Below are 24,216 nucleotides of genomic sequence, written 5' to 3' on the forward strand. Positions count from 1 at the left end.
GCCCTACAGTATATCCCTTCTTAAAGACCACGTCAGCATCGTATATGACTATACGATTTAAAAATAAGACAACTTTATAAATGGTAAAAATATCAGTTTATTCAACAGTCTGGACATGCCACTATTTGGTATACAACTATGAAATTCGTCGAATCGGGAGAAGGATATGAACTCCCATTCATAAACTAAGACAAAACAGGTTAACGAAAACATTCAACGCGCACTTATTCAGATACCCCTCGTGTCCCACACCCTCATAAGGAGTGATCCTGTACTATATCTCGGTCCGATCCTTCCAGCCATACTTCTGGCGCTGTTGTCTCTCCCTGCTGGTGCCCTGTTTGTTGCCATTGTAGGAGGAGCTCCTCGCAGGAGCGCAGTAGCAGGATCGTTGCTGGGAGTCCAAGTAAGACCGGCATCCCAGGGTCAAAGTTCCGGTAAATAGCATCTTGGCTGCCGCTTTGCAGCCCTTCACCATAAGATCGCTGGCTATGGACTTCTCGTAGCTATCACAGTGTTTGTAGAGGCACCTCTTGAAATCGAGGTCACACAACTCCTTATCGCTATTGCAGGTGTCGTAGCAGATGTCGTGGTCATTGCAACAGGTCTCCATCTCCTTGGCCGGCAGGTAATCCGTACTGATCCGCAGACCTAGGGAGCCACAGCCATCGGAGGTGGGGGTATAAAACTTGTTCTGCACCGCTCGAGGGGCTGCAAGAAGAAAACATGTTCATAGATGCCGGGCAATTTACATAATTCGATTTGCGTCACGCACCTGGCCCTCCGCTATCCGGAGCGGGGCATTGGTAAACGCAATTTTCGTCCACTGCCGCATCGAAGACCTCATGAACCGTGCGAAATTTGCGCACCAGAACTATCAGGTTCTTGAACACGTCACCAAATATTGCCTCCGCCGCAATAATGGCATCCCTTAGCTGAAATCCGGGGAGAAGAGAAGATGCAGGAATTCAGATACTATCTTTTACAGATTCCCTAAAAAGTATCTCACATGAACTATTGTGCTGGATCCATAGCCGGAATAGGCGTAGGTGAGGAACGTTAAAAGATAAATGGCCACCTTCATCCAGGAGAACTGCATGTTTGCTTTCTTTTGATTATTATTTCCTTTAAAAGGTGAGATGTTTGTTCCTTGCGCGTAATAATAAACCTTTTTTTTCAATTGCTGATAGTGATGGTCGCACGACGTGCATATGTCCAGATACGATATATATCGGAATAAAGAAATCCACGAATTAAGTAATTCTATCGATTCTTTCCGGGTTTTAAAATTTGTAACTGCTATTCAAATTATAGCGCGGGAAAAAATATAATAAATACCCGGGACACAAGCCACCGGCTTGAGTCTTCAATTTAATTTAGTTTATGACTCGAACCTTTTTATCAACTTATAAAAAGTGGCGCCATCTGTTACAGACATAGTCCCCTGATATCTGGCAGCGCCACACAAAAAATTTATCGAACTATCGGGAGGGAAAATTCAAAAAGTGTTTGTGTGAAACAAGTAATATTTTGGTCCTATGGAGGTCGGGAAAATTTTTGACCCTATTTTAGTAGTTTACAGAATAAGTTCATGCGTATTCGCCAAATTAGGCCTTAAATTATATTCCTGCTGGAGGCAAGGTGAGTCGGGTACTTATGTATTTGAAGTGCGCAAGAAATTTAAATAATTATGGCTGACAGACTGGCGTGACCATGACAAGGCTTCCGGTCTGCGGACAGGACCTGCCACGCCCTCTCCGCCCACTCAAGGAGGTGAGTGAACAATGTCCTTGCCCTTGACAACACCGGACTGCTGCTGCAGCAGCCGCAGTGGAAAAACAGCCAAACAGAAACTAAACCCAAAGCATGCTGACATCTCGTGCCTGCCTCCGCTTAATTATAACATCAAATTGAAATGCACACGGCAATTGTGTGTGCGACACCTGAAATGTGACTCTGGCACGCAGGCGTCGCTCGCACATTCGTTTGCACCTGACCTTGTTGGCCTTTATAGCAACGGCCAGCAAAATCAACATACATAAACATGCAAACGCAACACCCGAAAAAGCGTTAAAGAGGCGCTCTCGCTGTTTGCTTACACTGGCAGAGGAGGGCTCGTAAATACACAAAACATATTTCCCAGATTTTTCACCAGCGCCGCTGCCCCAATGTCTACTGAAAACAAACAAAACACTGGGGAAAAACACCCTTCTTATAGATCACGCTAAAACTTATTGATTGTTTTTTTGTACGCCCACTTTGAATCACATTAATTAATTACTTTAAGGCTTATATCTAAAATATGTTTTTACAATTTAATCGTTACCTAAAAGTTTATTAAGTTCTTGCCATATGTTTCTAATTCCTAGGCAAAATATATCTAACAGATGCCTACAAAAACTACCCGAAAACTTCTGACCAACAAAACCTGTAAGGTAATAATCATATACATTTAATTGTGTTCTATTTCCATCTTGAGCTTCTGCAATATTAGAACTACATAAAATAATCTATTTTTGAGGGAAACTTATACGGATAAAAAATACACATTATTTCCCAAATTCGCTTCTAACGAAATGTCTACCAGAAAAACCTAACACTGTGGGAAAACCATACATGCTTATAAAAGTCCCAACTAATCGATTGCGGGAAATGCGTTACTTTAATGCAGGTATAAACTTCTTGCCTCAATAAATTTTTACGACTGTATTTCCAATAATTATATTTACTCAGGGAGAAAAGTTTTCTTACCAATCCTATATTCCTTTTCGGTTGCATGTCTTTAAACTTTAAAGTTTAAAGCTATTCATGGTTCAACCTAGAAAGATATTTTTTAAAGTATATGTGAAAAAATGGCTCCACCAATATTATTAAGAAAAATTAAAATAACATTTTTAAAATCTTTTCAAAACTACTTCTGCTGAAGAGAGTAATAAATTGTCTTCATTAGACCTTTTTTGATCGTTTTTTCCAGGAGTGATGAGTCGAACATAACAGATTAAATTAGGTTAAAGAAAGTGATAACCCTTTTCCCCCAATTTGACTTCAAAAATACCTCATTTGGTCCATGTGTATTCCAAATAATATATTATAAGTGTACTATAAAGACTTCCTGTTCCGTGAGGCTGCTGTCAATTAGCTGGCTTATCGCCTTCGTTGATTAGGACGCCCGCGCCATCCTGTGGCGATGATCCTGTTGCCGCCAAACCGTTTAGGCCCTCAAATGGACCAACACTCGAGACACTTGGCCAAAACCAAACAGCGCGCACACATGGAGGGCCAACACAAACACAAACACATCCGCCTGTGACTATCCGAGCATCCCGAAGCCATCTCCACTTGGCCATTATCATCATCGTCGTCATCATCATTGGCCGCTGCCCCGCCCCCTCAGTCTGTGCCGCCCCCTTTTCCGAGCGACCACGACTGCGGCGCCGACTGCGACGTCGACGTCGAGAGCTGTGGCAAGCGATTCGCAGATTTTACGTTTCAGTTTCGTGCAAAACGTGGAAGCGGCTGGTCAACCCAAGAAAAACACCACAGAACACAAAATCAGCTAAAGAAAATTGGAAAACTCGACGCTAGAGGTTCTTCAGACAAGACAAAAAAATTATTCAAATTGCCCGAACGTTAGTTTTGATTAATTACGGTTAGTTGCAGTCGTTTGCATTGTGCTGGCTAAACGGAGACTAACGAAAAACAAAGCAAAAACTGCAAGTTGCGCTGCAGAAAACCGGAAATTCTAGATCTCTCGGATCTCACGATCCCAGCATATAAACAAAACAAACCAAACAAAGCGGCACTTTTTGCCACAAAAAATCAAGCGAAATAAACGTTGGAAAACCCACGAAAAAAGTGACACAAATAAAGCAAAGCGCGATCGGTGTGTCCAGTCGATCTGGTACCTATAATACCCATACCCATAGCCATACCCCCGTATAATAATATCCATACCTATAGCCCCCCGGGGAACGCTGAGTGTTGAGTTTATTTCTGTTTCTGTGTCGGCTTCAGCGGTTTTTCGCTTTTTTTGTTATTATTGCTGGCCAAAAACGAAGGAAAAATCGTCGACGGCTAGTCGTGGAAAATCGTGCGCTCTTAAAGTAACATATTTATTTTTAAAAATTTCGCAAGCGTTCAAATTTTGCTCCAGCAAAAAAATCAGAACTCAGAAACCAGACAATCGCAACCAGAACAACCAGAACAACAACAATAAATAGATCGGCGGGGCGATCGTTAAGAAAAACCAAAACAGCGGCAACGACGGCCGGCAATTTTGGCTCTTAAAATTTAGTTTGGTGAGTAATCGTTAGTAGTGTAAAAAGCAGCAGCCAGCAGCCAGCCACATATCATAAATGCTTGCTTTCCAAAATAGAAACAAAAAGTGGAGATAAATTCGCTTTGATGATTAAGCTTTGAGTGCTATAATTAGGCGAGCCGATTTAATTAGCGCAATTAGCTAATTACACCTCATATGGAGAGTTAAATCTTAATATTTGGAGTGGAAAAGATATAAAAAAAAGTTTGAAGTTAATGTGCTTTTTTTGCTTTGTCTCACGGAGACTTCCGAGATCTGGGTAATGTAGCGATTAACTTCATTAAGTTTGCATTGTGGTGAATTAACATTAATTTGCTAAACGATAATCTTTTTGACACAGTTCCTGAAGTAGGGCGAAAAATATATGTAATAATAATCTTTAAAACATTTTGTTAAGCATGTAACAAAAATATGATGCATCAAAACGTTAGAACCCTCAACAAGTTCTTCTTACCTTGTTAATTTAAACAGTCAAAAAAATATTAAAATAAAACATCTTTACGGTTTAAAAAATTATTGCTCCAAAATGATATCCTAAAAATGTATTTCATTGAAGCCTACAACGTATATATATTCACACAATTATTATTATTATTGTACATATTTTACTTAAACGTAAAATTTTAATTTTTTTAATTATTGAAAGATTTATAGATCATTGGATTCTCTTGCGACAAATTGTATATATCAGAAATATTCATATATCCCTGATTTATGTGTTTTCATACACCCAAAACTGATTCCCAAATACATGGCAAAAGTCCTATACAATTTTTTTTGTTATTGTTCCCTCGCTTTCGAAATCTAGCAACTATTTCCATTTAGTTGACCCCATTTAAATAGCCCTTCTTCATGTACCGCTCCAATAACTCTCCACAAACTCAGCCAAGGACTTTCCAAATCTATTCCCCAACTTCCTCTTACGCATAAAAGTACCATATATTCTCATAGCCAAATACAGTGAGTGAGGAACTAGCACAAGGACAACGGAAATACTTGCTCTATAAAAACAAATCCAAGACCATAAATCTGTTTCGCCCTTAAGCGAGTTCGAGAAACCCTCCCAGATAAAATAAAGAGCGTGGCGCAGGCTGTTATGTGTATTTATGTTATGATTACTTTTAGCCGGCATTATTTTTGACGATTATTACCATTTGGGGTTTATTGCCCAAAAGCAGACAGGGAGTGGGGTGAAAATCGTTATTTTGTCAACCGAAAACGACCAATGAATCCTCGTTTTTGTAATACCCCAGATCATTAATTCAAACCTGTGCACTTATATTCAGATAATTACATTCCTGGCAAACGAAAAATATTAATAATGCCAACGCCTACGGCAAATTCTCTTCTGCCGTTTGGAAATTTCGAAAATACACCGATGACGATGATATTAATATGAGACGCTTTCTTTTTATACAAACCGAGCATATATTTTTAAACAAACCGCCTCACGTTGCTTTTAATTAATTGATATCATAACTTATGCCCCGGGTAGCCCAACGAATTAATAAATGTTGCAAACATTGCACGTAAATTTAATTTCCCGAATCAGAGGTCAAGTGGCCTGCAGTCACAAAATTAGGAAATCTCTTTTTTGGTCCGCTTATTGAAACATATTGCTAATATTCTGAATAAATCAAAGTGTCTTAATGCGAGGTGAGCTAAGACCCATGGGATGAGTTTCATAATTTTTCTCAGGAAATCTTCTCGAACAAGAAAATGCTTCCAAATAATTTATAAGACAGTCAAGATAAATTGAGTCTGAGTATTATATGTAAAATATTATTAAGGGGGAACTTTGAACGAGTTGAAAAGAAACATAAATTATTTTTATTTCAAATAAAAATTGTTAAATTTTTGATAGGTCCCAATAAAGAACTTTCCTTTAATTATAATTCACATATGAAGAAACCATTTTTCAAAAAGTATCGGATTGAATATATATGTTAAAAGAAATTTGCTTTGTTATTTGTTGACTGTTCCCAAAATTCCACCTTGTAATCAGAGTTTGTAAACCGCCTTAATTATTCTCTAGAAATTGATAGCCAAGATATTTCGCAATCTCTCACTTCATTCACCTGATCTTTCCACCTTATCTCGTAGGCACTAATTCTAGCGCTTAACTTTTGTACGTAGCATATAGTATATACTTTTTATTGCGTTTTCCATTCACGAAAAGTGGAAGCGGCAACAAGAGCAGAAAAAGAGTGCTGGCCACCGGAAGATTATTCAACATTTTAACATTTGGCTGGCAGCGACGACCCCAATTTCCATTTCCAATTTCAAATTTGGCAGCCGCCAAGGTGAATGGGGCCGCTCTTCAGAGTGAGTGTGAGTGGATATATGGATATATGTTCGTAGGACCCGCCGATCGAGATCGGTTGTTTGTGTTTCTTGGTTCTTGCTGCTGCTGCTTGGCTAATTTACAGCCCGAGTGATTGTCTACAATAATTTTTGAGAAATTATTCTCAAAACAATCCATGCACTTTGCCTTAGACAACTTTAATTTATATTTCCGCACTTTTATTGCGTTGGCGTTTTATTTTCATCATCCCCACCGAAAAAGTGCACAAATTTTTAACGCGTACGTAAATAATCTTGAGTGACAGTCGTTCATAAAATTAATATGTGTGTAATAATAATAAAAAAAAACCAAACAAAAGCCAAAGAAAATATTCCAAGAAATCGTTGGATGGTATTTTTCGTAAATAACAAAACGTCCTACTACGACAAGGTTCACCTCAATAAAACAATATAGATATGCATATACGTAGGTTTTATTTTCCTTGAGGCGTAGTTAAACAGATTTACGTAAATCCATTTTTATCAGGGGTTGCCTTTTTCATTAGAGCGTGAGGTGTGTCGATTGCATTGAGGGGTATTTGTTTCGTGAGTAATATATTCTAGTTTGGAAACTAGACAAGATGATACAAAGTTTCCAAATTAGAAGGAAAAAAATTTTTAATAAAACAAATCACCTGAATTCGAAGTAAACCATACGGGTTCTCTAACCGAACAACATTTCGTAATGATGAAATTAGGTATAGATTTTTAATTTAGTTCTCGCTCAATTAATTCAGGTTCCTCATAATGATTCGTTAGATTTTTTTTGTAGGGCTATCTTTAGTCCAGGGTAATTTATACTTAATCATAAAATGTATTTTTAATAGAAAAGATAGTAATGATAGTAAGCAAAAAGGTAGTAAATTAAAGTGATAACACTAAGCAGAACTTAATTGTTGAAAAAATAATAAACATTTATGATATTTCAGAAGACGTATAATTAAACTGATGTTTTTGATGACATGTAGAAGAAAAAACCATTTACTTCCATTGAAAGTATTAGCTTCTGTTCATCAAACTTTTGCAATTTTAAAATATGCCTTTTCACCGAATTTTGCCATAAACCCTTTCGATGTTCCTCAGTCAAATGCCACGCCTGACTAATCTATTGTCATCTTCTTGGCCTTCGACCTGCCAAAGCTGTAGTTAATGATGCGCATCAATCCCTGCCCTCCAGTCCGCATTTCGGTTGGCTTTTTGTACAATCCTCGAATCAATCGAATGCTCTTCTATGGGCCGACTGGCCTAGATTGCCCCAGCACCCGCTTAAACAATAAAAGCCACTCAGGCCAGCCAAGAATATACGGGCAGAGGCGCCATATAGATGGATATTGATTTTATGGCCGCATGCATCCATCTCGATTTTGCATTTCGGGTGGACCGACCCCAATACCTCTTTATCGCCATTATTATGTCTTGAGTTAAATGCATCTGTGCATTAAGGCGAACCTCAGGAAATTGGCTTTGTGTCTGGGGACACTGGGCTTTCCTTTTGTTGGCAGGCAGGCAGGCAGCAAATTGAATCAAGACTGCAGTCATTGTTATTAATAATATTAGTATGTGATATTAACTGGACTGCAGCCTCCTTTGTTGTGGCGGTGAAAACCCTTTGGCATGCGAACTCAATTTTCCCGGGCTGTCAGTCTATAATGCCTTTTGTCGGGGCGCCTGTCAGTCTGTGTGTGTTGATAAGACCCGGGACAGACACTTGTTGCTGGATGCACTGGCGTACACATAGTCCCTCTGACCGGCGGCCATTCCATTTCACTTTCAATCTACGAACACCACGATGGCCCGACCGGGCCTAAACACAAAGCCATCAGCACTATCCTCGGCTGGTTAATTAAACGACCATGGTCTGGCAATGGGAGCGGATTGGACGGGATTGTGGGATTCGGCGTATAAATACACCCCAAGGCAATTTGGGAGAACAATGGAGGCGGCATTTAACTAAGAGCTCTGGGCTTTTAATGGATATGTGAACCGAACTCAAAGAACGGGAAGTAAATGGAAAGAATGCAAGTTTATAGTAGCCGTTGTAATTACGGCAGTTGCTTCCCTAAAAGTTAAGGGGTTGGAACATAGGTATGGATTTTAATGCTTCCCCTTTGAGGATTTTTTAAAATTTAATTTGGTACTGAAATGTTCGTTAAATCTCTAAATTTTATTCAATTCTTTATACAAATTTTCACAGGACTTTTAAGATTATTTAAAAATGTATTATTTGAAGATTATGAAGATCTTTATATACGATACCCCGATAACCCAAATTTATACCTCTTTTTTGATAAAAAAATTAAATCATTACTTTCTTAGGCAAATAAATATTACATTTAATACCATACATAAAATTAAAAGTTGTTCGGGCTCAACCAATTTATAAGATATACCTTTAATAAAAAAAAAATAATTTAAAGAAAGGCGAAAACCTCAAAAATTATATTCTTTTATATGTACTATGCAATTATTAAGTTCATTTTTTAACTGATAAAAATTAAGAATTTACATAGCATATTTATGATGTAGTTAATTTTATATGACAACTTAATGGTGCTTAGATTGTTATATAAAAGATTACATTGAGAGGGAAACGTTACCGGCTTGTAATTACAGCGATTGTAACCCTTTTCAATCAATCTCGCTGGCTATTTGCTTTGTTATCCAAATATAACCAGACAATTCATTTCCATTCCATTCGATTGCAGGGAAATCGACAGGAGGAAAAGGAGAGACAGGAACTCCGGCGAGGACACTCGGGGAATCGCAGGCGAGGATTGCGACAGAGATGTCCATGGCGACTTGTGCCCGCTTCTGCACGCCTTTGACTTCCGGCACGGCAGGATCCACATCAAAATTGACAACCGGAAACGGAAGCGGCAGCACGATGACGTCATCCTACAAGAAGAAGATTCCATCAAACAGCAGCACAACAACAGCAGCAGCAGCAGCAAATGACAGCAGCAACACAGAGACAACATTCACATTCAAATTGGGCCGCTCGAACGGGCGGAGCAGCAGCAACGTGGCCTCTAGTGAGTCATCCGATCCGCTGGAGTCCGACTACAGCGAGGAGGATGCGGAGCAGGAGCAGCGCAAGCCAGACCCAGCGACCAACAGCCGGAGCAGCAGCACCGCCACCACCACCACCACCAGTTCCGCTGACCATGACAATGACGTCGACGAGGAGGAGGAGGATGACGAGGATGAGGAGGAGGGTAATGGGCGGGACGCCGATGAGGCCACCCACGATTCCAGCGAGAGCATCGAGGAGGACGATGGCAATGAGACCGACGACGAGGAGGACGACGACGAGTCCGAGGAGAGCAGCAGTGTCCAGACCGCGAAGGGAGTGCGCAAATACCACTTGGACGACTACCAGATAATCAAAACAGTTGGTAAGTCGGATGCTGTTTACACTGGCCCACGGGGCGTATGATTGATGCGAAGGTCCCACGCCTTTCAGCCTTTCAGCCTTCAACTTGTCGCTTGGTTTAGATAGATAGTGTACTATTTGGATCCGATCGATTCTCGATTGTTTGTTGGTTTACCCGGGAAACTGTTTAGACTGATGCCATCAAAACTGCTCTGCTTCTAGGTCGGTTCGGAAGTCAGGGCTAGATGAGGTCATTGGGGAATTGATGGAGGTTATCTTCACCCTAAATGCTCAGTATTTATTTGATTACCTCATAAGTAATGGTGGTATCTTGCGGCTTTTCCTTGTGGTATTGATTTCTAATTGTATATGATATCCTATATACCTAAAAGACACCATGGCACTTGACTGTAAGTCAGCTAAAATCTTCTTTCACAGTAGATAGGTAGCCAAAAATAGGCTAACTTTAAAATCTTAGCCAGAAAAAATTGGCTATTGAAAATATAAATTAAAACATACAATTATCCACTCATTTTCTGTGTTCTTTTTAAAAACACAAAAGTAAAAAGCCAGATAGCTACCGAAAAAATTCGGACAAAATTCATAGGAAACACGTTTATTTCTGTCAAAAAAATCAAACTGGCACACCCCCGCACACATTTCAAATCTTTCTTTACTTTGACTATTCGATTTAATTAAAAGAGTTTTCTCACCTGTTCAATCATTTCGTTTTCATCTCCAGTTGTTTCATCTGCCAAATGAAAAAATGTATTCAAATACCATCGACTCACATTTTCGCTGCTTTTTGTTTGCTATTCTTTGATTTCGCTCAACGATTTAATTTCAAATATTTATTACCTCATTTTTTAAGCACCTCGGTGTGTGTGAGCTCCTCACAGACCAGCATCAGCTTCGGTTTTCTATTGCTTTTTATTGGCTTTATGCATAAATAAATTCTTATTGATTACGCAAATTGAATGGGGCAGCGAAGACTAGATGCTCGTATTATGATGATTATGAGCTTTTCGCACCACAGCGGGCAGGGCAATTGTTTTCATTGCTGCACAGCGATCTGGATTGCGTAAAATTTAATTTAGACAATACTTAAAGTGAGTCCGCTTACGTACGTTTATCTATTCTTGGACTCTGCTTAGGATCATCAATGGGTCTTACGTACTCTCATAGACGCTCAACCAATTAATGCCCATAATATTTTGATTTGTTTCCCCATTTTGACGTCTTCGGTGTGAGCAAAGCAGCCGATTTTAGTACCGAACTAAATTTAGTATACAATTCAAACACTCATTAAGCCTTGTGGCATAAATATTTACTTGCGGTTGAGGCAAGTTCAGAGCATTTTCCTGATTTATTACCACAACATTTGCTTTACTACACGTGTGATCAATTTGGTCTTTCTTTGTGCTATCAAAATCATTTAAAAACATTTATGCACCGATCGTTTCGGCTCCAAACTGTTCGAGCCAACTCAAACAATCGCGAAAATATTGTGGGAGTAAGTAATGGCTTTTCTTTGGACTACAATTACCTTCTAAATGGTTTTATGGTCTAGGTTTTTTTTCAATAGATTAATTACAGCTACATTTGCGTTACTTGAATCCAGTGTGGGAGTTTAAATTGGTTCTTGGAATATATTAATTCCTATGGCAAGGGTTTCTTGATTGTTTCTAGGCAAATAACTTGAAAGAAGATTATTTGTATTTTGGAGATGACATTAATTGTGGCTATAAGTCTTCAAAATTAGTTGGTGGATTAAGTTGGGCTTTCCCATAGAATATTTTGTTTGGAATACCCCTTTTCCTTGAAATTATTTTTTAAACTTGAAGATTCCAATTCATTAGAAACCAAAATTGTATTTAATATAATATATTTTTACTATGGGAGTAACTGATTAATTGTAAATAAGAGTCAAAAACATGTTTTTGGAGGATGATTTATAGTATTTACCTTATAGATCTTGCCCTATGTCAAGGGGACGACGTGCCGTGGCCTTTCCGGTTCTCGGCCATTGTTTAAAATACCCCAGTTAACACCTATTCCGCTGAATGAGTAATTCCGCCGAGCTCCTTTCCGTATTTGCTTTCAAAAATCCAGTGGTGTTCATACCTGAATTGGCGCACACCACACGCCGTATGAGTAATCTAGCATGGATTCCAAACAATTGCCAGAACATCGCACTGCCCAAAAGGTATTGAGTGCGATTTTCGAGAAAAATCCGTTAAAAGTAAATAAAACAGAGCGGATATCATGCCATGCACACGCATGGTATCCCATGTGAAAATGGGAATGGGCTGCTGGGGAATGAATGCCAGTGAGTCACGCTTCTATTAGGGCATACGGATAATCAGCCGTTCTAGTTTCCTCCCCTCATATCTTCGATAATAACAATAACAGCCGATGGATAGGAGATGCGGCTATGGGCAAGCGAGCATCATCGCCGTAATTGCGGAAAAGCCAGTGGATGCTGAAAACAATACGGCATGAAAATATGAAGAAAAACCACACTGGACCGAAACGAAAACATTGCCAACTCTAAACATGTGCCCCTCAAGATTTACTATAAATATTGATAGTTCATTTGGCTGGTTGTTTCAAAATCCCATTGACGACCACAGGTCTCCTACGAATGATTTAAACTAAAAAGGGGATTTTCCTGCTAGAACATTTCCCAAGAAATGTTTTTAAAATTCCGCAAACAACAGAGGAACTTTTGTTTTGCTTTTGGGAAACAAACAAAACATGTTTTTATTTGTGCACGTTCTGGGTGCATGTGATGCGATGGATCAACAACCAGAAAATGCCATTAGCTTTGGCCTTAAACCTGTCAATTCAACAGTTGAATTGCAATTAACACCGCGGTGAAATGGACTGCGGTTGTAACTCGAAAAGGAAATGTTCGCCTCGGGAAACTGGATTGAAGTCTGCCTGTCTTGGCCAGAGTTTTATTTGAGTGAAAGTCCATGTCTTATCATTAAGTGTCCGGGAAGAAAGTTTTTATTGTTTTGTAAAGCCAAACCAGGATCTTCCAGGGGAGATATAAAGAGAAAGAAATAAAAGGTCTATCACTCAGAGCCAAAAGCCTTGAATTGTGGAAACAGATTAGAAATAGAATATACAAGGAATAGTCTAGTCAAATATATTTTCAAATATAAATTTTATAATTTTCTGATAATAAACCAGGTACTAACCACTTTCCTATTTAAAGTATTACTAAATTAATGACCTTTTACGGATCGTAAACTAAAATCCCAAAAATTCGGCCAACCCAAAGTCCGACATTTTAAAATGAAAAACTCAAAACGGCCTGATAGACATTACTTTGGAAACGTGAAATGTGTTCTCGGGCGATCAATTGGCTTATTAAAAATGCCCAAATGTGCCTATTGCTCTAAAATTGTATAAAGTGTGGTAAAAGTGCGCCAGATTTTCGGAAAGGATCAATAACCCCATCAATTAGCGACGAAAGAGTTATACATTTCGTTCGGTGGCCCACTTTTTCGACTAAGTAGAACTAATGCGGAAATCTCTGACAATTGAGGTGCTGACCTTCTGTTTCCCTAAGTCCCCACAGCTAATTTATCAACTTGACAAATTTTCCCTGTGGGGGGTGTCTTCTCAGTGGATCGTGCACCGATTTCGAAATGCGGAAAGACCTGGGGGCAGACAATCCTTTTAGTCTGCCCATTGATTGATGGATTTTTCCAAAGATAAATATTTACGCACGATTCTCGGAAACACAATTCAGCTGGGACATAAAATTGGCCAAAACACGAGAGCGCGTTGCCGTTTGCCAATTGAAATCGAATTGAAATCGCCGAGTGTCAGACTGCGTGTGTGGCGGGGATTCCTATCGGGCCGTCTTTTGTGCTTTTAGCATAAATTGATTTTTAAATAATAAAAGGCAATCAAATTTCGAGCGGCTAAATGTATCTGTCGGATAGCGAACACATGTCCCAGTGGTTGTTGCCGTGTAGAACAACAAGTTGTGTGTCGACGTTGCGTCTGCAAAGTATAACTCATAGTTCAAATGGAAATGGAAATTGGAAAACCTCCCGTTCGACTCGTTTTTTGTTGCGTGCTAAGTGCTCGGACAGAATGTATCTATATATTCTGTATAAGTAATAACAATTTTTGGCTGTGTTCGCCGCATGAAAAGACAAAATCAGTCAACGGGAAATTTACGATCGCATGGAAAATTTGAATTCGCCTCGCCCGATCTCTGTAAACTGTGTGAAGCCCGAGGAAAATGTGAATTTTATTTCAACAACATCGAGCCAACGTATAATATAGAAATTATTATTTGGCACTGTGCCGAAAACCAAAGACCCCTCGTCCGCTCTTCGGCTGGTAGAATCGCCTCCTCTTTGGGGACCCAGTTCGGATCCAAATCGAGACCCACCTCCGCCTCTTTCAAACATTAAACGAGCATATAAAACTGCGTTATAAGCACACTTTTTCGCCTCTGTTGTGTCTTATTTATAAAGGTGACCTAAAAATGCACTTTGCATCTGGCAAATATAGACAAATTAAACTGCACCCATTACCAGAAATAAACGCGGAATGATTTTCCCCCTTTTTTTATATTTCAACATCAAATTTATGTTCGATCGAGCCTCCCACCACTTTGTGGTCTTGTAAATTGTTAGGTACATTCTGTAAAAACTTGACAAATGTGAATTCTCATCGACAGGCAGGGGCAGGTGGGCTAATGTCTACGGCGTATATGCTATGTGGTAAATGATAAACATCTGCTTTGAAAGTGTCATAAATCGCTTAAGTTAGAACGGGATGTCGCCAATGGAATGGTGATTGGGCAAGGTGTGTGGTTCATTGGGTGACTCCCACACAGATATATCCAATTATTGGTCAATAAAGCTGTATATCTATAAACACAACTGGAAGTTTATTAAACAAAGGGGTACAATCCCTTTTTAATATACTATTTTAATCTTAAAATTTACTTATAAGTGCTTAAAAATCGAAATGTTTTCCCAGGAATTGGTTTAGATTCAAACTAATAAAAATAATTCTATATTTGTTTTGCATATGAAAATATTTTGACAGCCATTTTATAAATGAGTTCTACGAATTGGGTTTATGGTCAGTAGCTGGTCAAGTGATTTCAAGAATTTTTAAAAATTAAATCTATTTATTTGAAAAATGATTTATTAGAAGACTATCAAGTGCAAATATGACTGGCTAATATTTTCGTTATTTCCAATACATCAATACTTAATTAAACTAGAATAGAAGTATAATATTAAAAGCAAATAGAAAAACTTCTTAATTGTTATAATTACTCAATCAATAAATGAGTCAGTTCGAAAACAATATTTAACCTGCCACAAAAAACAGCAAGTTAAATAACTGAAAGCCGACAAGATTGCATCTCGAAAGTACAAATTGCAAAATCAACAACAAGTTCCCAGCGGCGAACTAAATGAGTTCAGTCAGTCAACAATTATCAAGTGACCTAAATACAACTTGTTTATTATTATTTACAACAGCTTAAATATCTGATTTTAATGCCTATTTGGAAATGTGTAAGATCAGGCCAGAATATTTTTACCCTGGCCTCCATGGCTTCGAGTCTCTCAGTCGTCTTCCTTTATTTATGCATCTTTAAACAAACTTTGCTTCGACGAACTGCATAAAACGCAATTAACTTTATTTAACTTGGTACGCCAGCTGGCGAGAATTGCAAATGGTGCCAAGTTTATATTCGCATTTACATGCTGCGATGTTCGAAATCTTTTTTTACAGTATTTTGACTTTTGGCACACATAATTTATTAAAAACAGAAACAGAAACGCGCCCAACTGCAATGATTTTTATTTGCCAGCGCAAATGAAAGGCATCCATCCATCCGTCAGATGCCGACTGACTGACTGACGGACGGACTGCATCCATGGGATGGCAATTTCACTGGACAGTTTATGGCATCGCTTCGTCAAATAGAAAGTTTCGCGTATTATGTAAAATATGCTTCGCCTTTTTTCACGCACTTTTTGCAGTTGCATCTCTGCAACTTATGTGCTCCGTCTGCCACCGCCAACAGGTTTGGCCACATCTCGGCCAGACTTTAATTGCGCCCGACTATCGGCTCGGCCGTCTGCGGCTTCGTCTGAAGACTGAGCTTGCACTGAAAGAAATTAAACTATAATATATACTATGATTCAATAAACAAAATATACATTTTATTAGAAATATGAAGGTAGTACGTTTAGTTCACGATTGTGTCACTTTAAAAATTGTAAAAAATATGTATCTACTACTGCAGGATTTATACTAAATGGTAATTGGTATAAGCTAACAATGGAATTAAAAAAAAAAATGTTTTTGATTTTGTTAGGCAAGTTTTAAAACTTATTAAAATAATTTAGTCCAGGCAAAGTTTAATCATGACCATATAACACTCGATTTATTCATTGCAGCCTACAGCATAACTGAAAATATGATGATATGACTTAATATACAAATGAAATTTTAGTATAGGTTGTCATGACTTTTTTTTAAAATAAATCTAGACCGTTAGTCCAAACTTAAAAGTTATAAGACTGTTGGTTATAATAAATTAAATTATTATTTAATTAACAAGAACACTTTACATAAGCTGACGTACACATTTTTACTTTAATTTTCAAAATTATTTAATTAAATGATTTTAGTCCTGGTGATTGTTTTCAGTGCAACCTTCAGTCTCGGTTTCGTCTGCTCTCCAGCTGTCACAATTTCACTTCGACCAGACATTTAGGAGCAGCCGGCGGGCAGTTGCCGGTTGAGGCAGTGGAAATGGAAGTGGAAGTGGTAGTTAAAACATCGGTAAAAGCACTTTCCTTTGCACTAGACGAGATCAACTTGAGGTGGAGTGGTTCGAATACGAGGTGCTAAGAGATCAGTTTAAATGTTTGCTGAGTGCGAAGATGCCGCTTCTTTTGAAAAGCGTGTTTGAAAAGCATTTGAAACTAAGAGATGGAATGAAGTATTCATACAGTCATTGTACTTGACATAAACAACATTAAGTTGGGGTAAAGATCCACTGAAAGTAAAAATAAGCTGACAATTATGAAAGATTTATTTTTTCAATTACGTTTAAATTTGAATTTTATATTTATTACATGTTTAAAAACTTAGAAATTGGAAATTCTTTTGTACTGTTCTGAGTTGAAAGTTTTTCATTAACTCATTCCAACATCTCCAGGAAATCTAAGAACCATTTCCTTACGTGGTTCAAGTAAACATTGGCAGATAAATACTCGAAAAGTTTATCGACTGCACTGGAAATTCTAGAATTTGGAATAGAAATTGGAAATAATATAGTATTGTCCTGAGTTGAAAGTTTTTCATTAACTTATTCCATCATCTCCAGGAAATCTAAGAGCCATTTCCTTACGTGGTTCAAGTAAACATTGGCGGATAAATACTCGAAAAGTTTACCAACTGCACTAGAAATTCTAGAAATTCAAACAAAGCCTTTCACTTTCCCAATCAGAAATTATGAAAAGCGTTCGATGGAATTTTCCTTTATTAAGACATGTACCTAACATGTAAATATTTAAAAAACTATTCTCTCCCGAGCGCAGCCGAATTCCTGTTGCCAGCCTCGCTCGAATTTTTTCATGCAACTGATTGCCAGCCAGAACTTTCAGTTTTTTCAATACTTTTTCCCCCAATACTTTTAATTATTTCCCGCAATTTGTTGTTTTCTTCACGCCTCGTAATCACAATCGCATGCAATGTGCCGGTGTCTGCATCTGCGCCCCCGAATTCGAATTCTAACCATAAAATCATCCAATCCATCATTGGTTGTAGTTATATCTGCTTGATTTATTCCGTCTGGCATATTTTCAATGTTTATTTTCCGTTTATCCAAATTTCAAATTTTGGATGCCATGGCGATTGCTAAACATCGTCTATATCTTAGAAAGATTTTCCACAAATGCATGTTCTATAAGCTGTTTATTTATGATGGTTTAATTAGTTATTGCTTCTTTTAGTAGGGGTGTTCAAAGTTCGATTTTGGGGGTTCCTCTTGTTTGAGTTTGTTTGCACTCGAGCAATGTGTCTATAAAAATGTTTTAAATATTCTGGAATTTATTTGGGAGGCCAATTTGATTGGCTCTTAGGGAACATTTTTTTGGAAGTTCTGGACATGTGGATATTTGCTATTTGAAAGCATGAATTTCTACTCATTTGGGAAGATTGTTATTGGCTCATTAATGCCTCTGGGATTTATCAACGAGGTTCTCGGTTTCCACGCTTTTTCATGCCCACTTCAAAACTTATATAATCCCATTGTCTTGCTGAATCATTGAAACTACGTAAACGAAAAACCTAATTGTGTACAGCAAAAAGAACAATTCATTAATTACAATGTCGGGGTTTATATTTTGATTTGCACGTGTAATGCTCTCCCCCTCCAGGTGCACCCATATGGGGAGGGCACGCCCACCCAACTACGCCCACGCACTGTGGAAGCCAAAATAATAGTGTTGAGAGTTCAAACATGAAGAACTATAATACTATAAAATTGGCACTTAAAGAATTCTTTTGGACTTATTAATTTTACGTGTGACTTAAAAAATTTAGTAATTAGAATTCGTTTTCTTTAAGTACTTCGTCTGTTACGAGCCTAACTCTTCAAAAAGGTTAGCAATTATTAAATATAGTGACTCGTATTCTATTTTAGCTTTGGTTACTAAACAGTAAAAGTACCATAGAATGGTTAGATTTGTGTGTTTTTTTGTTGGGAGAATAACTATTTCGTTGGTCAAATTGACAATTTGACGGGTATTTTTGATGGGTATTTACCTACAAGTTTTTTTGTTTGTAGGAAAAATTGTTTTCAATAACAAAGAAATGGTCTTAACAAAAACGGGCTACTTAAAACACAGTTTACCAATCAACTAATCTAATGTTTTGTTAAAATGAAATATTTAGATAATTAAATTTCCTTATTTTGGTTACCTCTGCTGTATGGAGCCGACTATTCTGGCACGTTGCTTGCAAGTTTTTGTTTAATTTTCTGGGAGGAACGCACGTGGCAAATAATTGTGGTCGAGTTCAATAATCTGTTCACTTTTGCTTTATTACATTGAAAATCACGGCTAATTATTGTTGGCATGATCGGGAACACCGAGCATCGAGCACACAGGGAAAACGTGCTGAAAAACTAAAAGCAGCTGCAGAAAGTAAAACTTTTCCCACTACCCCCCGGCCTCTTCGAATCTGAAATGATTGCGTTTCGGCTTTTGATTTATAAGACAAATCAATTTGTAGCCGTTTTGTTGTTTTGGCAGGCCATGGAAAACAAAACACAGAAAACGAAACGAAACGAAAAGAAATTTTCCGACGTCGCTCTTGGCCTTAAGTGTATCTGGCCAAAGTGTTTATGTGAAATCCGAGAGGCTCACACGCTCCGTGTTTCCTTTCCTGCCGGTTAGTCACTCAGCCACTCGTTCGCCCGCCGAGTGCCCAGCGAGTCGGACGTTAGCCCAATTAAAAACTCAAGGTTGAGAAAATCTCGGCCGGGCGTGTAAGCCAACACCCAACACCCAGCACCCAGCACCCAACTTGCCGGCCATGTTACCAGGTGGTAGTAAAAGCAAGCTTGCTTTTGTAACCTCAAAACGTGCTCGGCAGTGAAAACAGTAATTATGCACCCTCCGCACATATGCACTTTACAGCTGGGGTTCCAAAAGTGGTGCTAAAAATGGCTTACATAAATGGAAGTAATTATTTTTGAATAACACCCTTTTAATGGTGTATACGATGGGGGGAATAAGTGATATTCATTTTCAATACCCCTAATCTTAATCTTTTTCAAAAGAACACAGAATAAAATCAAATCAATTACACAAAAATGTAAAGCAACCTAGAAAGGTTTATATTGAATGCGTAATAATAATAAATACATTTAATTTCTTGGCTTTATTTTTTCCACCTCGTCTGTTTCGGGGTAAGCCGAGACCTTTGCCATATCGTTTGCAAACACTTTAATGGGGCATGCCCCGATATTTAAGAATGTTGTTTGCGGTTTTGGCCTCGCTGCACTCGATAATACGATACCCTACATTACCCCTTCTTTTCCCTTTCAGGCACTGGCACCTTTGGACGCGTGTGCTTGTGTCGCGATCGCATTTCGGAGAAGTACTGTGCCATGAAGATTTTGGCCATGACCGAAGTCATTCGTCTCAAACAGATTGAACACGTTAAGAACGAGCGGAATATATTGCGGGAAATACGACATCCGTTTGTCATCAGTCTGTAAGTAAAACCATATGAAGAATATACCATATTTTATAAAAATAACTTCCTTAAAAAGTTTGAAAAAACAAAAGGTCTCAAAATATAATTTGAGGAATTTTTATATTGTTGTCAGCTGCATCATAATATTTTGTTGTATCTTAAAAAAGAAATGTTCAAAGAATACATTATAATTTATTTAAAAATTCTTTATTGATTTGTTACAAAATTAAACAAAATTGTTCCTTTCTTTTGTATTCATCAAAAACCTCAAAGGTCAATTACAATTTGAACAAGGAAGAACGCTATAGTCGAGTACATCGACTATCAGATACCCGTTACTCAAAGGGAAATGGAGATATGCAAGCAGCAAAGCGAAATTAAAATGCGCCACCTACCGGCGGTAGACAGATTTAAGCGTTATGGGCGTTAGAGTGGGCGTGGCAAAATTATTTTTGGATCAATCGATAGGTATTGACGACACCAATACATTTCAGTTAAAATTTTTTATCTAGCATGCAAATTGTGGGCGTCACAGGTTTTCGCGGTTGGTGGGCGTTTAAGTGGGCGTGGCAAACTTTTTTTTAGGTCAATCGATAGGTATTGATGAGAACAATACATTTCAGTTAAAATTTTCTATCTAGCATCAAAACTGTAGGAGTTACAGTTTTGGGCGGTTTGTGGGCGTTAGAGTGGGCGTGGCAGTCTACTGAAACAAACTTGCGCTGCGTAAGAAGCTCAGGAATCTGTACGCCAAATCTCAATAGCCTAGCTCTCATAGTTTCCGAGATCTCAGCGTTCATCCGGACGGACAGACAGACGGACAGACGGACAGACGGACATGGCTAGATCGACTCGGCTAGTGATCCTGATCAAGAATATATATACTTTATGGGGTCGGAAACGCTTCCTTCTGCCTGTTACATACTTTCCGACGAATCTAGTATACCCTTTTACTCTACGAGTAACGGGTATAAAAATACACAAATATTTAATGTATGGTAATATTTTTGTTTATTTATTTAATAAATATATTTACTTTTTCTTTTACAAAGGGAATGGTCCACAAAGGATGACTCAAATCTGTATATGATCTTCGACTATGTCTGCGGCGGAGAGCTGTTCACATATCTGCGAAATGCGGGAAAATTCACTAGTCAAACCTGTAGGTAACCATTCTGTAAAACAAGAACTCCAAATCAATGGGTATTACTCATATTTTAGCCAACTTCTACGCGGCCGAAATCGTCAGTGCTTTGGAATACCTGCACTCACTGCAAATTGTGTACCGCGATCTGAAGCCAGAGAATCTGCTGATCAATCGGGATGGCCATTTAAAAATAACAGACTTTGGATTTGCCAAAAAACTGAGGGATCGCACTTGGACATTGTGCGGAACGCCCGAGTATATAGCACCTGAGATAATTCAGTCCAAGGGCCATAATAAGGCCGTGGACTGGTGGGCATTGGGTGAGACTCTCCGCAGTAATCTTAAAGATCGGGAAAATACTAATACTACTCATTTTCAGGAGTTCTCATCTACGAAATGCTCGTGGGCTATCCACCTTTCTACGATGAACAGCCCTTCGGCATCTACGAGAAGATATTGAGCGGTAAAATTGAGTGGGAGCGTCATATGGATCCCATTGCCAAAGACTTGATCAAAAAGCTGCTGGTGAATGATAGAACCAAGCGACTGGGCAACATGAAGGTGAGCATCATCGGCAATCAGATGTTGAATTTTTAAAAATAAAATTATAGAAAGTCTCAGAGATCTAACATGGCACTGGAATAAATAAACAAATATTTGGAAGCATAAAGTTTGTTCAGCTGCCGGACTATCCATCAAGTTTCCTGTTTCTTTCATTGAATATCTTTTAATGATTAGTAAAATTAGCCCTGTCAAAGTTTATTTATTTATTCCGCCCCTTCGAGCACTTCCACCCTTTCCTTAGATAGCCATCCATAAAAATACTTGGCAAGCTTTTCGTTAACATTTTCCGGCTTATTAGGCACCATATTTATAGAGAATTGTTTACACTTGTCACAGTTGGATGGTCAGATTTTGTTGCTGGCATTAAAAATTGCATCGCATATATCAAAAATTAATTGTTGGCCATCGCAAATAGATCTGCACATGCTCGTTGTCAGTTAGCCTAATACATTTTCCTCAAAATCATTTTTCTTATACGTGCGAATTTTGTTTTCGCCACGGTTGCTTTTTTTAATAGATTTGTCGCGCGTTTTTGCAACACGAGCTATCCAAGTGCAGAACGTTATTTATGTCCAATATTTTGTATTTCATTCTATGTTCGTCCCCCATCTCGGAATACCTCCCTCGACCTCTCAGAATGGCGCCGATGACGTGAAGAGGCATCGCTGGTTCAAGCACTTGAATTGGAATGACGTCTACAGCAAGAAACTAAAGGTGAGTTCAAGGGTTCCAGCTTCGGAAAATAGTTCATTTTAATTAGTAGTAAATGAGGTTATTACTTTGCGAGGATTTTTGCGTCACACAAATTTTTTTTGGTGGGGCTTTTGTCAGTCTACCAATGTGTATTTTCATACGTTCTCGTAATTAAAAGCAAATAAACAAATCAGTTTTTCAAATTAGCTGTGCCTTTAGTTAATGACCGCAGCGTCTATTTCGGCCGTGCTGGTGGGTGTTAGACCCATAAATCTCCGGATTCTCCCTGGCCAGCCCAGCTGGTCCAAGTGCGAGTGAAATGTAACAAAAGGGGGCATTTCGCATCTGAAGGAGAAGGTGTTAATTGCCCACATGAACGAACGCCCCCGCCCAGGCGGGAGACAATGGGTTAAATGCGTCAGAAATGATTGTTACAAACGTGCTGAATTTTGCACACATTTCTCACTTTTTGCCCGCTAATCACGTATGTTTTATGTGATTTTGGAAATGGAAATGCCCTAGGTTCATTTCAGAATTTGCCTTATATTTTTTTAGATTTAATAAGCTTTGTTTCCCAGATCTGTAACATACAGTTTAATTGAACACTATTTTGCTCGCATTAAAACACCCATAAATATTCAACAATTAGGAAAAATATAATATATCCACATCAAAATGATCATTTTTCAAATTTATTTCGCTTGCAGCCACCCATTTTGCCCGATGTACATCACGACGGTGATACCAAAAATTTTGATGATTATCCCGAGAAGGATTGGAAACCCGCCAAGGCAGTAGACCAAAGAGATTTGCAGTACTTCAATGATTTCTAAATAAGAGCCGAGAAATTGTCGTTTTTTGTTTTCTGTTGAAAATTGTTATAATTTGCGACAGCAAGAACATTCATTATTTATACCTGCAATTAAGTGTTTAAAGTGCTGTGCTAATGCAATGATATGTAACGGTACATATATCTATACATAAACTATATTATAATGTACGACTATACATAAAAACATACACCCATACATAGTAAGCTAAGTTTATACCCGTAATGTTATGTCTAGCAAGTGACGTCTATAATTATTTATATATATTTAATTGTTTAAATGTTCAAATTGCGAGCAGTCCCCAAACCCAAAAAGAAAACCCTATAAGAGTACAGCTAAAGTACAGTAAAGAATATATTATTAAAGAACAAAAAAATATTAACGTAAAACGTTGAATAAAGTGATACAAATTGAAATTCTGTTTGGTCTTTGTGTTTTCATTTCGACTATATTTCTTTACTTTCGGGGGATTAGTTTTGGATCCGTAAATCTGTCACATTTTGAACACGAGTCAACTTGCTGAGGGCGTGACGAGCGTGATCTCTGTTTGACGTTTGGTTTTATATATTCCAAATTATTTCGGTCCAGTTCTATTATTTTATTTGATGTTTAAAATAACTTTCTTGGTCTTTTCAAAATTTGAATAAGTTTCCTTTTTCTTTTTTTCAATATATTGTTTTTC

General features: G+C 38.2%; 2 protein-coding genes across 3 annotated transcripts; one reads left to right on the forward strand and one right to left on the reverse strand.

Moving 5' to 3' along the window:
* Nucleotides 1-73: 73 nt before the first annotated feature.
* Nucleotides 74-1,195, reverse strand: GXIVsPLA2 (phospholipase A2 group XII). Its single transcript, XM_017070170.4, has 3 exons — nucleotides 1,010-1,195; nucleotides 776-935; nucleotides 74-711 (listed from the first exon to the last, which is right to left on the reverse strand). Exons 1-3 carry the CDS (start codon nucleotides 1,097-1,099, stop codon nucleotides 275-277), a joined length of 687 nt encoding a protein of 228 aa, XP_016925659.4. The 5' UTR covers nucleotides 1,100-1,195; the 3' UTR covers nucleotides 74-274.
* A 328-nt stretch (nucleotides 1,196-1,523) lies between these two features.
* Pka-C3 (Protein kinase, cAMP-dependent, catalytic subunit 3) lies at nucleotides 1,524-23,950 on the forward strand. Of its 2 annotated transcripts, XM_065864172.2 has the most exons (9): nucleotides 1,524-1,641; nucleotides 1,702-1,773; nucleotides 9,367-10,056; nucleotides 20,150-20,318; nucleotides 21,353-21,462; nucleotides 21,522-21,767; nucleotides 21,827-22,008; nucleotides 22,648-22,725; nucleotides 23,412-23,950. In XM_065864172.2, exons 1-9 carry the CDS (start codon nucleotides 1,539-1,541, stop codon nucleotides 23,535-23,537), a joined length of 1,776 nt encoding a protein of 591 aa, XP_065720244.2. In that variant the 5' UTR covers nucleotides 1,524-1,538; the 3' UTR covers nucleotides 23,538-23,950. The 2 variants fall into 2 exon arrangements, with proteins under 2 accessions (XP_065720244.2, XP_036670933.3); XM_036815038.3 differs by lacking the exons at nucleotides 1,524-1,641; nucleotides 1,702-1,773 and adding an exon at nucleotides 3,492-4,298.
* Nucleotides 23,951-24,216: the final 266 nt, after the last annotated feature.

Source organism: Drosophila suzukii, chromosome 3 (assembly GCF_043229965.1).
Source record: "Drosophila suzukii chromosome 3, CBGP_Dsuzu_IsoJpt1.0, whole genome shotgun sequence".
Lineage (NCBI taxonomy): Eukaryota > Metazoa > Arthropoda > Insecta > Diptera > Drosophilidae > Drosophila > Drosophila suzukii.